A 17593-nucleotide genomic window follows, 5' to 3' on the forward strand; every position below is an offset into this window, starting at 1 on the left:
ACCCTTTAGGCTCAGAATACTAAATTGTCAACACCATAATAATAATAATAATAATAATAAAGTATATATATATATTTGTGAATCTTTGAGGATGCTTGACAGATATTTAAATAGAAAATCTTGATAAAAAATAATTTTGTGTAATACAGAAAATATCTCATACTTGTATTTTTCAATGGGGCACAAAGAGAAACAAATTTTAAATGCAGAGATGTGCATGTTGTCTGTTGTCTTCTTTGGATCTTTTATTTTTTTAAATTAAAACATTTTCAAGACACTATGTTATTCTACTTTGGCTATTTCTAAGAAGATAGGAGATAAATTTGGATGAATCTATAAGAACATTACTCATCTTTAATAATTCATGACTAAATTTTCACCTTCCTATATCAGTTTTTGATATCTTCCTGAACCATATAATTATTTATCTTCCTTATTTTGCCTCCACAGTCATACTTTATAAGACAGCACTTAATTTAGATCTTTTCTCCAAAGTCCCAAGCCTTCCATTCCTGATTCTTCTTCACTGTTTACTTCAGAATCTTAAGTTGAATCATTTATTTGTGCAAAATATGCAATGGAGAGAGGTTTTACATGAGATGTAGAATGTTTCTCATGTTAACTATAAAATTGTTGCATATCAAAGGAATTGGTGCACATTAAAACAAGCAAAAAACAGTTACCATTCAGTGGAGTAAACTCATCCCAAATCCCTGTGTTTCAGGGTAGAACCATGCTCCAAAGGGTTTTCAATGGCAGTGATCTTTTGGAACTAGATCACCAGGTCTTTTTTCCGAGGCACTTCTGGATGGATTTGAACTGTGAGTGTCTAGATTAGCAGCCAAGTGCTCAATCTTTTACTACAGAGGGACTCCTATGACAAATTTCACTCACTCACTGTTGTACCATTTTGTCTGTTTCAACTCACAGTGGCCCTGTATAGTGTTTCCCAGAGTAGCCGGTGGGTTTGAACTTCTGACCTAGTGGTTGGCTTATCTTAAAGCACCACACCAGGATACTACTTCATATTGAAGGCACATTAAATTTTCAGTTGCCCTAAAAATAAAGATGGGGTCCTGTTATGGCACTATAAACACGGGATTGCTAACCACAAGGTTGGCAGTTTGAATCCACCAGTATATCCTTGGAAGCTCTATACAGGGTTGCTATGTGTCAGAACTGACTCGAGGGTACTTAACAACAACAACAATAAAGATAAAGAGGAGCCCTAATGGTGACAGGTCAGCAGATCCAACCCATTAGCCTCTTGTGGTAGAATGATGTGGCAGTCTACATCCCTAAAAGATGTATCACCATGGAAACCCTCAGTGAGTAGTGCTACCCTGTGACTTGGGGTCAATGTGTTGCTGTTAAGTATTGTTGAGTTGGTTCGGACTCACATGGATCCTGTACAAATGCTACCACATCCAAATAACAATGGGAAAAACCATGAGAAGAAATTAGTGCAGTAGAAACAAAGCAGATGGTGCGTATCCAATCAATAGGAAGAATTCAGTTTCCTCTCAGGATTTCTTTTTTTTACATGGATCCATCCTAATTTCTAAATAAACATTTTTTTACACTTATTTCAGCAGCATTACCAGATTCTACTAAGTTTATTTTTATCTGATTTCTTCTAGTGGAACCACATTTCTAGACTTACTAATTCATATAATTTTTTATTAATGCAGAGTTGTGTTATAATATATGTTAATTTAAACAAACAAAAATAATTTAATGTTGTATATAATGAAGCCAATATTCCAAGTTCAATGGAGATCAATTTTCCTAAAGATGGTTTACACACGCAGACTACTATAGATCTGGAAGATTCTCTCCCACTGAAGTTTACACTTGTGTGCTTAGTGCTAATTTTCCTCAGCTGAGTGCCTATTTGGTGAGTACATTCTTAAGGATAAAACACCAACATTAAGGTACCAACATCAAAAGACCACAGGATAGAACTTTGCTCAGACTCTCTAAACTTTGAAGATTTTACTAAGGGAATCTTTGTACAGAGCTCTAGTCATTAGCCCCATAAACTGTACTTGATATGTTCTTGCTGTTCAGTGTCATTGAGTCAGTTCTGACTCAGTGACCCTGTATAGGGTTTCTGAGTAATAGCTGGTGTGTTTGAACCTCCAATCTTGTGGTTCAAACCAACTGTTTGGTCCAATGCTTTATCCCACAGCACCACACTAGGATTTCACATTTGATATAGTTGGATAGATAAATATTGTCAAATTCCCTGTTAGTGTTAATTGCTTCCCAACACTGTATTTTTGCTCCATTTTTGAGACAGAAATTATTTGAATTCTTTGTACTCTAACATGTTTAATAAAATTTAAAATGCATTGTGTCATAAGTAAACTCAATATGAAAATAAAACTAGTGCTTTTACAATGAATTCTGAAGGAACTATGTAATTAGAGTGGATTGCTGAAATGGGAATTAAACCTTATTTGTAACACATCCCACTGTAATATTTCTCTCCTGATATCTTATTAATGTATTTAAAGGCAATTTAGACCAAGTAATGAAAACATATTTTACTTACTTAGATGTCTGAGCCTTAAAATCATAAACAGCTTTTGCAGGAAGTTTCTGAAAAAGAAGGTAAACAATTATTACTGATCTTAAAACAAGCAAAATTTAGATCTCCTACAAAAAAAACAAAACAAACCCATTTCACAAAAATTAAAGATAATTAAAACCTCAGGTAATGATTAAACATACATAATGTAAATCCTATCTGCAATTTACAAATACATCCATTCATTCTGCATTTAGCTATTTAAGCTATTATAGGGATAGAAATAGAACATCTGGGAGGATCTATTCACCACAGCTATTGAATATCATATTTCACTTTAGCAACTAAGGTAGATGCATGCCACACCAAGGAACAAAACACCTGTAGAGGATTCTCTCCTAGGTGCACTTCTGGCTTTAACAAAGACTTTCCCTATGTAGGGTTAGTTATTCTATGTATTAGCACTATTCCTCCTTCTCAATCATGATAGAGTGGGCAAAAATATGACTATAACCCCTCTTACAAATTCGTATTAAAATATTAGCAAAGAAACATTAGTCTAGGTATCACTGGGAGGCTAGTTACTGGACAAGGTGGAGGTGTGATCATCTTGCATTCCCTGGAGGGCTCAGGAATTCCTTAGTTCATATCAACCAGTTGCTCATCTTTCAGTACTGATGTGCTGGGACATGAACCCATCTTTAAACATTGGGGCCCATAGACTGTCTCTACCCTATAGGAACTACATCACCCATTGTTCCCTTCAAAGTAGTCCCCTGCCTCCATTCTCTTTCCTAGTGACTTTGGAGAACCTTAGGAAAATTATACCAAACTGAACTTCATTCCTGACTTCTTAGGGGTGATTGTATTGTGTCTGACAGTGTATGCCCAGTGTTCAGTTTTCCATAGATCCTTGTGACACTAAGACTGTGTGTACCAGAACTCTGGCCTTGGCTGAAGGCCACAGACTAAGAGCCAGTTGGTAGGTGATTCCCAGGAGTGGTGCCTTCAGAGTTGGGCAGGTTAGCAGAGTTTTGGAGGCTGTCTTTGATAAAAGTGGGTTAAAAATATTATCATATGGAATTTGTATTGATTTACAACACTCATGACCTAGAGCTGTCTTCTAGATCACTGGGCCAGATATCTGTAGAGAGGATATCTTGCCCAGTGGTCTAGAACCTCTACTAACCTGCCCAACTCTGAAGGCAGAACATACCTTTAACTTACACAATGAAGCCACCTTGCCCAAACTGGACCACAACAAGGGCAGAACCAGAGTTAGGGAAGTGTACAAACTCTTTTGAGGTCTACTCTCAGTCTCCAGAGAACATGTTAGGTTCTTGATCATCTTTTTTATGTTTTTAGTCCAGGTTCTTTACTAGATTTGGAAGGTAACTTTGAAAGGCAAGTGCTTTATCAAGTATATTGCTTAAAAAACGTCAAGGGTCGTTGAACTCACTGCCTCTTTTTCTGGTGTTCCTCTTCTTTCCCCTGGTGCACTCCTCCCCAAGTCAGTCAGTGTCGAAGGGTAACCTCTAGGGGACTCACGGTCTGTTGGAAGGACAGGACAAGTCAGAGTGAACACCCACTTAACTATGAATAGACATATTTAGTCATTTCCCCCAGTGGCTACCATTATCCCTTGAAAATCTGGAGAGGCACCACAAATGAACACCTGAGTATAAACCTCATAGGCAATTATAAGGTTATGATAGGGGAACACAAAAGCAAGAATGTTTAGAAAGGATAAGTGTCTGAGATTGCAGAAGAACTATAATGGTATTTTAATCACTGCATATCTGGTGTAATTATACTGCAATACCCAGGGAAGTCAATTCATGGTTGCAGACATTTTTTCCTTTCAAATTATTTTTTATTATTTTCTATTCTAAATCAAACTAGTTGCCATTGAGTCAATTCTGACTCCTTATGCGCCCATAAGTTTTCAGAGCAGAACTGCTCTGCTCCTACTTCCAAAACCCTCATAGGGTTTTCAGTGGCTGTGACCTTTTGGAAGTTCATTGCCAGGTCTTTCTTCTGTGGTGCCTCTGGTTGAATTAGAACTGCCAATCTTTTGATTGATAAATTGTGAAATAGAGAATGGAAAACTTGAAAATAGCAACAACTGATAGAAATGGAAACATTTCGTGGAACTATAATTTTAAAATGCAGTAATGGAAAAGAAAAAGAGAAAAGTAAAGAAAATATGATGATGACAAACTGTAATTATGCCAATTTCCTCTTCTCTATCTGTTTTTACATACATAGAGATTTAAGCGGGCATACTCTTACCTACGGCGTTCTTGTATCCAGCTGATAAACTATCTTATCAGAAAGTAAGTATGCATTCCAAGCAATAAACAAAGCAATACAATGTCTCTGAGCAGAATAACTGCTATCAATTTTTAAACTGTTTATGAAATATTGAGTTATTTTCACCATAAACCAAATTATATATAATTAATTACATTGCAAATATATGGCTGCAAGTATTTCTTAGCAGTATCTTATAATTTATGCACTTATGTGATTTACATATGGAACTGTCACAAGAGGTTGAAAGAATCCCAGTCATATAGCTTATAGAATTTCACCACTGTCATTAAGTCAAACCTAGAATGATTTCTTTTATTCCTTTATTTATTTAGTTATAGTGAATATTATTTTTTTAGTTATAGTGAATAACAAAAAAGCTTGAAAAATAAAGTCAATAAAGTAATCTGTGGAGCAATGAAAAATGTTGATTCATAAAAAGAAAACCTCATTTAAAGACTTTGGCTACTTGTACTACAAGAAAAAATTGACTTCTTACAGCAAGTAGGATATTGGGGACATATGAGAATAAATACCTAACCATTTGTGACCTGAGATTTGGAGTTTCCAAAGTCATTATATGTTGGAAGGTAAAACTTAACCACAAGAGTGTCAGGTAAAACTTAACCAGTTATTTTTATGAATAGTAGAAAATTTTTTTGCAGTAGATTTTCAATGTAATTTAATACTTCTTTATAAACAGAGGCCTCTAACAATGACCATAAATTTTAAATTACTTTGCAAATCCATGGAATATGAATTATTTTTTACTTGAGCTAAACACAGTTGAAAAGTATATATTTTGCTTTTAAAAAAATCATAATGCTATTCAAGTGCATTTTAAAGTCCTCTCAAATCATGTTTCAATAACATAACTCCATAAGCATATGACATTGAGAAATTAGGATATATGAGTAATTGACTATTAGGAAATTGAGTATTAGGATACTGAAAAATGGGAAAAGGTTAATTAATTAATTTTAAATTAGGTTAATTAAAAAATAGATTCTGATATGTTTCTGTTACTGAAAATTCAAATTGTAGAAACTTATTTTTAAGATTTTAATGAATTATTTTTGAAGCATGCTGCATAGTTTAAATGAAATCAAAGATAGATATTAATAAAGTAAATCACTGAAATTATAATTGGTCCAACATATTACATGGTCATGAAATTCTCTTTATGTCTATTTTTTGGTCCATTGTTGTGTTGTTGTTGTTAAGTGCCTTTGAATCAGTTCTGACTCATAGTGACCCAGTATAGGGATTCGGAGGAGTGGCTGGTGAGTTTGAACCACCGACCTTGTGGTTCAAACCGACTTTATGGTCTAGTGCTTATCCTGCAGCTCCACACCAGGACTCCTTTTTTGTCCATTGAGATTATAATTACACAACAAGTTCAGAACTATTAGGGGTTTGAATCCTGTTTCTATTATTTACTATATGAGATACTGTCGGCAAATGTCTTATCCTCTGTGCCTCAGTTTCCTAATAGTAAGACAGTGCTTACTGTTAATACACATTGGTTTGTGCCAGTGTAATCTGATATTGTATGTAAAGCACTTGGCAGTACCTGGTGAATATATAGAAGATACACTGTTGACTATGGGAGTTTCAGAGTGGAATGTTTATTCTAGCTTTTTAAAATTCACATAGCTAACAGATGTACTTTAATAATTAATAAAAAAGAATTGGATAAAAATATCAAAAATGGTTTTTTTTTTTAGTTATAAAAGCCTTAAACATGTCTTCTACATCTGAATTGTGATTTGCCCTTGTGTTTCCATTGAAAGCGATAATCTATCTGTGAAAACAAAGATGAAGTCGCATTTAACCTTAATAATCTAATTCTTATATGGATACAGAATTGTTTTAGCACAAGCAGAAAATAAATAAACTCAGTGATGGAAAAGAAGGGGATATGAATATACTGAGTGAAGCCAAAAGGAAATTTATATTTATACCTTAAAGGAACATTCACAAAAATTTTACCCCAAATGTGTCCTTTAAATGGAGATAGTCATTAAATGAACCCCATTGTTTTCAATTACCCATCAGTTGCTTTGTTAAGTATTTGGGTTTGCTTTCTTAGTCTTTTTATCTTTTATATAGAATGTGAGCGAATTGTTTATGATTGAATAACTATATAAGATTAGTAAAAAAGTCAAAGAAAAGGATACCTGTTAAATAACCAATTTTGAATCATGTTATAATGAAAAATAACTAAGTTTTTAGTCTTAGAAGGATATTGAAATTCAATTAGAATTTCTGAAGTTTTAATTTGGTAAATTGTTTTATTTGTTGCCTTGATGTGCAAAGCAATTGTTTCAACCCTAACATTAATTTACAAATGGTTTTCCTTTTGAATAAGTAAAATTTTGTGAATTGATGACTAAGTCACAAATGAAGTCTAAATACCATATGAGGAAATTAGAACTATTCATGAAGATAAATCTGCACAACAAAGCAATTGCTTCACAACACATAATGGTGTCAAGTGGTCATCCAGCTCTGGAATGATGAGATGTAGGAATGGAAAATGAAAGAGCTGGAGGGTGAGTATTTCAAACACAAGGAAAAAGAAAGAAAAGTTAGTCCACCTTGGAGATTCAGTGTACTGTCATGGTGGTAGTTGTTGTTGGTTGAGTCCACATCTTGGAAAGAGGCACTGTGAGGCATTCTCCCACAATCATTCTGGTACAATGGACAATGGATAGCACCATCTTGAGGCAGTGGGTGTAAAGGCTGGTGCATGGGGCTCCTTTTAAGAGCATTAAGTGATGAATTCCTTTCAGGAACATCTGGCAGCAGTTCACTAATAAGACGATGCAATATACTGTTGTCTGGCAAACTTCCCCTCCTCTTTTCAGCTTTAATTTGGTCACAAATGTCTTTAAGGGCAGAATCCAGAGCCTCAATAACAGATGCTTTACATTTTGACTTTTCCGTCTGTTTTTTGGGAGTTGGATTTTTTTTCCTCCGGAAAGGCACAGGACTGACTAGAAATGCAAGTTTAGAAAGGCCAGGGTCCATTTCTTGTCTCCTGGGCTCATCAACATTTTCCTGCTTTGCTCGTTCATGTTTTAACATTGTGGTGAATCGAGTGTAAGAGGCAGGACACCGGCCTTTGCAGGAACTGATGAGGTGCCGGTGATGGTGGTGGTGGTGGTGGTGGTGGTGATGGTGGCTGGATCCATAAAAACTTTCAGACGATGTGAAAGAAAAGTGATCAAAGTCACTTTCACTGCAGAAGGATGATCCCTCTACATGAATGAAGTCACTGTGGTCAGACACAACTCCATCTTGGTCACTATCAGAAAACTCCACATGAGTTCTTGGTTGCTCATCGCTGGTGACTTCAATATGAATGGGCACCAGAGTTTTAGGTTTGTAGCTTCTTTGTACCTGAGAAGGATGTCGACTCTGATTTTCTTCCTCCAGCAAAGATTCAATGGAAAATCGCCTTTGGGGACACAGACCATTTTGTGGTGGCTCTAGGGTCACAGGAGACAACATTTCATCTCCCAAATTTGGCATTGATTTTGACTTTTGAATCAACTTCTCAAACTCAGAAATGCGGGTGGGCACCATGTCCCTGGGCACCTCCTCAGTGGAGGACTGGCTCCACCCATGCAATAGGCCCCTGTGTTGCTGCTCATTTTCATACTGCATAATTCTCGACTTTACTGAGCAGATCACCTCTGAATTCATCAAGTCTTTGCGGTTAATGCGGTGCATTTTCTTGTACATTTTCAGGAACCCGGGAGCATCGTGGGCTGACCTGTGTCTAATCCGGGATCTGCCACTGCTGCGGCTCTCTTGGATGTATGGGGACGCCCACGGAAGGGGACAGCTGTCTTTGGGGTCCTCCTCACATAACAGAGAGCCCATGCTTTCCGATTTCATTTTCGGGTCAGGAAAGCTATCACACTCATCGTTTAGGAGATCATCGCAACTACGAGATTTGATTTTGGGGGAAACCGTTTCTTCAGTGCTGCTCCAGATCTCTGCATTTTGCCGAGCCATTTGCCAGCCATTCTTGAAAGTAATAGCCCTTGGCGAGTCCCGTGGGACATCCAAATGCTGTCTATACGTGCTACAGTAATCTAACTCACTTGAGGGGTTGCCGTTGAGCCCTGAATAACTGCAAAGGGATGGACACATTTTGCTATCATCCCCACCTTTTAATCCAGAGAGCAGCGTGGTAGAAGAGAGACATTTTAAGAAGTTAAAAGGTTCACCAAGAGCATGTCAGTAAGCATCAGACAGCACAGGAAAGAGAAAACCGTTAGTGCAGGTTATTCTAGACACCGATTGTTACACAGGTGACTTCGGCTATATAGAAAAAAGTGTATAATTCTAAAAAGCAAGATATTAATTTCTAAATGAATGTAGCTTTGCAGATAGTTAATAAAACCATGTATAACAATTAGTGTAGCTAGTATATTTTTCTATTTTAGCATGGTTGATATGCATCTGTTGGCAAATAACATATACCAAGTACATAATATTATTTTTGAGTGAATAATAGTATGATTTAGTAGTAACATTAATGTTTAATGATTAATGTCTCACAGTCTTGATCAGTTTATTAGAGTTAAACTTTGTGTCTGATTCAATTAATAATCATAGATAAAGAGTACATTATACATTTGGCATTTAATTAATAATTGCATAGCTGTATCAAATATTTTTTCATGGGTGTTGGATAGAGAAATCTATAATACAAAGTGCTTTCCAAATATTTAATAAAATTGCAAAATTATGAAGCTATGGATTATTGCTGTTCAGGTATTTCCAATAAAAGAATTAGTAGGGCATCTTAAAAGCAAACTAATTTTCAGCTATAATTGTTTTGTCTTCAGTTTTATAATAATAGCTGGGTATAACATAAAACTTTTGTCATAAGTAAATGCATCTTGCTTTCTTTGTGTTCTTTTTCCCCCCTCCATTTTAATTTTTGTAATTTGATAATAGAGAGCTAAGTTTGATCTTAACTTGGAATATCAATGGAAATGATATTTTCTTTTGCTCTACAAAATTAACACTAATAGTAAGAGGCCAAATTACTTCATCTTCTGGGATGTTTTCTTTTTAGAAATAAAATCTGATTGGAGGAAAAGATCTCTATTGAAACTTCATGCCTTTAAAATCTTCCCCAAATTCTTCAGAAGCCTATGAGTACATTAAATGGATATTAAAGTATTTGGGATAGGAAGTTAATATAATAATCCTTACACTAAAAATAACCATACTAAATGAAATCCTTTTTAATTTTAAAAAGACCATTTGATGCTCTATTTTTTATCTTAAGATGATGATTTTTACCAATGAGTAGAGTTGTGAATTGCACACTCTATTATGTGAAAAAATACGGATGCTTCACTGTAAAAGGGTAAGCCAAAAAGTATTGTTACAAAACCCTAGAAAACGTTATTAAACACAAATACCAAAATATAGAGCTACTGTTTCTCAACACAGCCTCTAGTTAGGTCTGTACACTTCAAAAAGTCAGTGTTTCATCTCTCTAATCCTTTCCCAAAGAATTCTGGGCTTTTTGAGTCACAGCATGTCAAAATGGCAGTTTGGGCATCCTCGAAGCACTCCAATGATGTTTCTTTTAAGTATTTTTTTTGAGTTTTTGGAACAACAAAGAAGTCTGAAGGGATAAGGTCAGGGCTATAAGGTGACTAGGGTAAGGTTTTCCAATAAAATTCTCATAGGACAGACCTAGCTACCGTGGACGAATGAGGAGGTACATTGTTGTAGAGACACAAATTCCTTGGCTCAACTTTCCTGTCTTTTTCTTACCAATAAAGTTTTCAGCTTTCTTAAAAAAATTCTTTGTAATAAGTCCCTGTGATCATCTTGTGTCCTTTGAAGAAAATTGATCAAGATTGTCCCTTGGGAATCCCCCAAATCAGATGCTATAATCTTCTGAACTGACTTCTCTTCCCTGAATTAATCTTTGAGGTCTCATGACCTTCCTGAAAATATCTGATCTATCTAAAAAAACTGTTGTATTATGTGGAACAGCAACAAGTAAAGCTTCAATAGTTCGGAAAGATGTCCACTTGAGTTTTGTAAAAAACTTGCTATTGGTTCTGACCTCAAAATAATTTTATTCCCCACAAAAAAGTTTCCTTTATTTTAAGGCATCCTAATGAGACAAAGACAAGTCTATTATTACTGAGAGAGCTTGTCTGTAATCATTCACTGAATACAGAGATGCGTTTAAACACATTTTGTTTGGAATAAACTTGCACATGTATGAACTGAAACCCTAGTAGCAAGACTTTTTGACATATATATATATAGATGTTGACAAAAATTATAGAGCAAACATTTCAAGAAATAGCTTTACTAGGTTAGATAAATGTGCATCTAAATTTAAGTAACTTTAAAAAATTAATTTATACTTTGTTGTTAACTACCGTGGAGTTGGTTTCGACTCATTGTGACCCGCATGGGTTTCCGAGGCTATAAATCTCTATGGGAGCAGAAAGCCTCATTTTTCTCCTGCAGAATGGCTGGTAGTTTCAAACTGCCGACCTTGAGGTTAGCAGCCTGATTTGTAACCACTATGCTACCAGAGCTCCTTATTACAACTAGCTTTTTCTATTTGTAATAACATTAGAAAACTTTAACACTATGTAGATGTTTGTAAATGTAATCTTTTAAGTAGACTGACAATACATTATTTGATGCTTTGACTATGAATTTGTTTAAAGAAAATCAAATTATACATTTGGGAAAGAAACACGAAGAGATGCCAATCAGAAAGCCCTTTTCACAGTCCAAATTGCTTTCCAGCTTGATTTAAGACTGAATAGGAAGAAGTATATTTTTCTGAAACTACATTTTATCCAAGACACTGCATTTAAATATTAACACATATCATTCTCCCTAGACCAGCTCTCATATGGTACTCCAGGTTAAAACTTACAATTACTAAATAGTTTGAGTGTCAAGTAATTGTTACTCACCTTTTGCTCTTGATGGGGAAGAAGGAGAAGAACTAATGAAAGATTTTGAAAGGGTGGCACTTGAGCCAGGGAGGTCCACTCGGCCTGGGCTGATCCTGCTTGAATTGTGATCTCCCAAACCACTTGGCTGCCCTACTGCAGGCTCGCTCTTCCTCCTTTTCCTAAAGTCACTGGACATACTTGCAGAACTGAAAGAAAGAATTTGCACCAGTTTGATTGATGTTGGTGGGGAGGGAGGGTTGATTATGTGAACACTCCTTTGGTGGTGCAAATGGTTTGTGCTCAACTACTGACCTAGAGATTGGCAGTTTGAACCCACCCAGCAACATTGAGCCGTGAAAGTCTGGGATCTGCTTCTGTAAAGATTGCAGCCAAGAAAACCTACAAAGCACAGTTCTTCTACTCTGTAGTGCTTGGAATGGACTTGCTTTGGCTTTACCATGTGAACCAGGAAGACAAGTGGAATGTTTTAATGTCAGTAGTATAACTCTTAGCTTCCAAACTGCATTTTAAGGAATCTATTTGGTAGCGTAGTGGTTACGAATCAGGCTGCTAACCTCAGGGTCAGCAGTTTGAAACTACCAGCTGTTCTGCAGGAGAAATATGAGGCTTTCTGATCCTGTAAAGATTTACAGCCTCGGAAACCTTATACAGGGTCACTATGAGTCGGAACCGACTCCACGGCACATAACAACAATTCCTTCACAGTAAGTACTATTTCTGTATACTCTTTTACAGTCAAAATTCTTCTTAGTGGAACATACTGTGATCGACAGTTCAGCATTAACATATGTATTATGGATCATATATTCTCTCAACAAGGGAGAGTTGCAGCAACATGAATATTTCCATAGGGAATGCAAAAAATCTGATGAGACCAATGTCTCTTACCTCAAGGTTTTTCCTGTGGTTTTTCCTGAGTACCCTAGCTTTGAAAAACTTTACTCCCAAATTCTGAAGTTTTCTATTTAAATCAGGAATGACCAAACATCAGGTAAGCAAATAAACGACTTAAGATTCCACTCATTCATTTACATAGCAGGGAAACTGTAAATGCAGGAAGTTTTTAATCATGGTTCTGGGTTTGGGTTTAGTATCTTTTAAAGAGAAACACTAGTGAATAAATCACAGGATGCAGTCTGCCAAATCACTAGATAAAATTATGTCTTCACAAGAAAAATTATGTTTGTTGCAGTAGCAACGAAGTCAGCTCATATGGTCCAAGTAATGGGTTTACATTATTGTCTTATTTAGCCCAATTGGCAAACTCACGAGATATGCACTGTTATCATTGTTGTACAGAGTGGTGAACTGAACTCACATGCCTGAAAAATTAGAGGTAGAGCCAGACCTCAGAATCTGTCTACACTCTTCAAAGCATGATGTTCAATATGCTCCTAGATCTGTTTTCTCTGTCACAGTCCTGTTATGTGAGGTTCTGTGTGTCTATCTATACATCAATCCTCAGGTCAGATGAAAAGTCTAACATATAAACATTTTCACTGCATAGATAGATGAAAAAGATATTAAAGGAGGGATAGGGCAAGCTCCTTCTTAAGCGATATGAATGTAACTAAATGGCATTCATAAGTCCAACTTACAGTTTCCAATTTACCAATTTCCCTTCTGATGTTGATATAAATCTTATTTGGAAGGGAAAATTAACATTAGATAAATATGAGAGGCCTTGAAAAAAGTTTATAGAAAAATGGCAATGAAAGAGAATGGACTTTTTCTACCAACTGAAGCTGTCTCATATTTGTTGTTGATGATATGGTTCCACGGAAGTTTGTATTTTTCAGTATTGCTATTAAGCTGCTTCTCAATTTCTGCAAAAATTTTAAATGAGTAATATTTCCAGCATATTAACAGCCCTTACCTTGGGCAGACTCTTAATTAAGCCTAGTGCTTACAATCTATCTTGGTTCAAGTCCTACTTTGTCTCTATAACTCACCACTGTATAACATTGGGCAAGCTATTTAGTTATCTTTGCTACAGAAGTGGGCAGCATTTTGTTTTGTTAAACATAAAGTTGCCATTAGTTGAAGTCAAATTGATGACAATTAACAACCACAATAACATTTTTCTCATAGATAAGGTAGAGGTTGTTGCTAAGTGCCATCAAGTAGGTTCGAACTCTTACACAGAGTTTCCAAGGAGTGGCTGGTAGGTTCGAACCATGGACCTTGCAGTTTAAACAAATCTTGCAGTCTTGTGCTTATTCTACAGTGCCAAAGTACTTATTTCAGTGTTTTCTTAAGGATTGCATATGTTTATGCATATAGAATAGCTGGTGTGTAATAAGCTTTTATTCATTGGTAGCAACAACATCCCAGCTTTTTGTGGTGAGAATATTTTTTTTAACAAATATGTATAGCATATTTGTGATCTATACATTTTTCAAGCATTACCATAAATGCTATTTAATAACTTTGAGAATTATATGTTCTTAATCCCCATTGAAAGAAAAGAAATTTGAGAAAGAAAGGAAAGAGTAGGGAAGAATTTCTCAGTTGTCAAGAAACCCAGAACTATTTCACTTAGTTTTTATAACATTATAAAACTTTATTTTATTTATAACTTTATTGTATTTTATATAACAAATATAATCTGATTATGTAAAATGATGAAGAAACATAATTAATATGGCTTAATGAAGTATGAGTGCTTAAAATGAGTGACAACCTTCATTATCAATGCATTAAATAAGTAGGACTATGAAAAATAAATCAGAAAATAGGCTATTCCTACTTGCTTAATGTGATTAAATTCTTACCTCATGGGTCTCTCCAGGCTTCTGTCTATGGAGGACTGATACAAGGAGGCCTGTTAAGAGAGAAAAAGAGTTCCATGGAGATTTTTATTATGGAAAAATTTTATTTTGTATGTGGATATTCAATTAAGTCTCCTAAAAATGACATTGAAAAAATTGAGAGAGTGAAAATAACTCATCAAGATTCATTTTCATTATTAATTAATTCATTAATATTATAAAGGTACTATAAAAGTATTTGGAATCCTGGTGTGCTGCTGTAAGATCAGCACTGGACTACAAACCACAAGGTCAGTGGTTCAAACCCACCAGCCGCTCTTCGGAAACCCTACACAGGGTTGCTATGAGTTGGTACCAACTTGACAGTACTGACTATTCTGTGGGAGAAAGACACAACATCAACAACAATATAGGTATTTGTTGTTGATAATGACATGATATGGATGGAAGTTTGTATTATTCAATATTGCTATTAAACTGACTCTGAAAGAACAAAAAATCCTCTGTACTGTTTTAAAACAAGTGTGAATTTTACTTATATTCAGTAGGCCTGATAGTGCTAATGCAGTCAGATGCATCCTTTCTTCCTATATACTTTCTCTTCAGTATATGAGGGATCTTCAAAAACTGTGTGGAAAAATGGAATTAATAAATAACAGAATTTTCCCATGAATTTTTGAAGCCTCCTGGTAGTGCATTATAGTTTTCTGTGTAACTCAAATGATCCAAAACCCAAACATTACATTAAGGAGAGAGAGGATATCCAATTCTATTTCCTCAGGAATACTGAATAAACAGAGAAAAATATGCTACAATATTAACTATAGAATTTTGCCTACTGACTATAAGTAGAACTCCTACATGAAGGAAAGAAAGTCAAGTATTTAAAAAATATTTGTAGTCATTATTAAGTCTTCATAAAACAAAGCTTAAAAAATTATTTTGCTGTTGTTGTTATCAGGTATTATATTTAAAGCATAATGCTTCAGCAGACCTTGAGACATCTTTCAACGGTCTACACAGACATGCCATTTTAATTTTACAAGAACCCACAGAGTTTCTTCTGAAATTGAACTAAACTACATGGGAACTTCAATAAGTACTGATTATAGATTTATGTATTTTAAATTAAGGGTTAGTTTAAAATAAATCATGTAATCAACCAACATACAACTTCTTTTATTTTTTTTACAAGTGGACTCTTAACATTGTTCTCAGATAATCTCTCAGTTGTCCATGGTTGTAGGAACAAACAAAACAGATAAAACGACTTGATAAGTGATTCCAAATGCTGACTGTTTTCAAGCTCTTCATTCTGAACATCACATTGAAATAAATATTAAGTAGAAATTATAGATATGATTTTTTTTCATCTTCTATAACCATCTATTGGGGTGTTGTTGTTAAGTGCCGTTGAGTTAGTTCCAACTCTTAGGACCCTCTAAATGGTTTCTGAGGAGCACCTGGCGAGGTTGAACAGTTGACCTTGTGGTCCAGTGCATTATTCTGCAGTGCTACACCAGGAGTCCGAAATACTGGGGCTCTTGTTTGTGTTGCTAAATGCTGTCGATGTTGCATAGGGTTTCCGAGGAGTAGCTGGTGAGTTTGAACTGCTGACCCTGTGGTTCAAACCAACCTTGTGGTCTAGTGTTTTATCCTAAAGAGCCATACCAGGACTCCATCTACTGGGGTAGTTGCTGAAATATCTGCAAGGCAAGAGAGGATATTTGAGATGATTGCAAGATGAAGGTAGTTGTGGGATGATGTCTAGAATGTGTAGGGAACTGTATACCAAGTATTGTATATGTTCTGTTGTTGTTGTTAGTAGGTGCCATCGAGTTGGTCCCAACTCACAACAAGCTTATACACAACAGAATGAAACACTACCCCCATCCTCACCATCCTTATAATAGTTGTTAAGATTGAGCCCATTCCTGTTGCTACTGTGCCAATCCATCTCATTCGGGTCTTCTTCTTTTTCACTGATCCTCCACTTTACCAAGCATGATCTCCTTCTCTAGGGACTGTTCACTTCTGATAATATGTCCAAAGTATGATAGATAAAGTCTTGTCATCCTGATTTCTAAGAAGTATTCTAGATCTACTTCTTACAATACAGATTTGTTTGTACTTCCACAAGTCCGTGGTACTTTTAATATTCTCCCCCCACACCATAATTCAAATGCATCGATTCTTCTATGGTCTTCTTTATTCATTGTCCAACTTTCATATGCATATGAGGCTATTGAAAATACCATGGTTTGGGTCAGGCACACCTTAGTTCTTAAACTGACATCTTTGCTCTTGAACACTTTAAAGAGGTCTTGTGCAGCAGATTTTCATAATGAAAAACATCGTTTGATTTCTTAACAGCTGTTTCCATGAGTGTTGATAGTGGATCCAAGCAAAATGGAGTTTCTGATAACTTCAATCTTTTCTCCATTTACCATAATGTTACTTATTGATCCAGTGGTGAGGATTTTTGATTTCTTTATATTGAGGCACAAGTCATACTGAAGGCTGTGTTCTTTGATCTTCATCAGTAAGTATTTTAAGTCCTCTTCACTTTTAACAAGGAAGGCTGTATTATCTGCGTATCTCAGGTTGTTAATGAGTCCCCTCTGATTCAGCTTCTCAGATAATTTGCTCAGCATACATATTGAATAAGTATGGTGAAAGAATACAACCCTCGAGCCCACCTTTCCTGACTTTAAACCATTCAGTGTCCCCTTGTTCTGTTCAAATGACTGCTTTTTGGTCTATGTACAACCTAGGTTCCCCATGAGCACAATTAAGTGTTCTGGATTATTCCTTCTCTGAAATGTTGTCCATAGCTTGTTATGATCCACACTGTCAAAAACCTTTATATAGTCAATAAAGCACAGGTAAACATCTTTCTGATATTCTCTGCTTTTTAGTCAAGATACATATGATGTCAGCATATGTCACACTCTTGTCTGAATCTGGCTTGAACCTCTGGCAGTTCC

General features: G+C 35.6%; 1 protein-coding gene across 7 annotated transcripts in view; it reads right to left on the reverse strand.

The window, feature by feature from the left end:
- SORBS2 (sorbin and SH3 domain containing 2) overlaps positions 1-17593 on the reverse strand; it is a 121565-nt gene that overhangs the window by 33089 nt on the left and 70883 nt on the right. For 5 of the 7 annotated variants that reach the window (XM_006834448.1, XM_006834449.1, XM_006834447.1 and 2 more), the window contains 4 exons: positions 14610-14659; positions 11833-12020; positions 3996-4084; positions 2558-2604 (listed from right to left, as the gene is read on the reverse strand). In XM_006834448.1, the coding sequence (XP_006834511.1) occupies positions 2558-2604; positions 3996-4084; positions 11833-12020; positions 14610-14659 (374 nt within the window). Of the gene's footprint in view, positions 1-2557; positions 2605-3995; positions 4085-7446; positions 9028-11832; positions 12021-14609; positions 14660-17593 lie in introns of all 7 variants that reach the window. The other 2 variants (XM_006834446.1, XM_006834445.1) reach the window with 1 other exon arrangement.

Source organism: Chrysochloris asiatica, unplaced genomic scaffold (genome assembly GCF_000296735.1).
Source record: "Chrysochloris asiatica unplaced genomic scaffold, ChrAsi1.0 scaffold00011, whole genome shotgun sequence".
NCBI lineage: Eukaryota > Metazoa > Chordata > Mammalia > Afrosoricida > Chrysochloridae > Chrysochloris > Chrysochloris asiatica.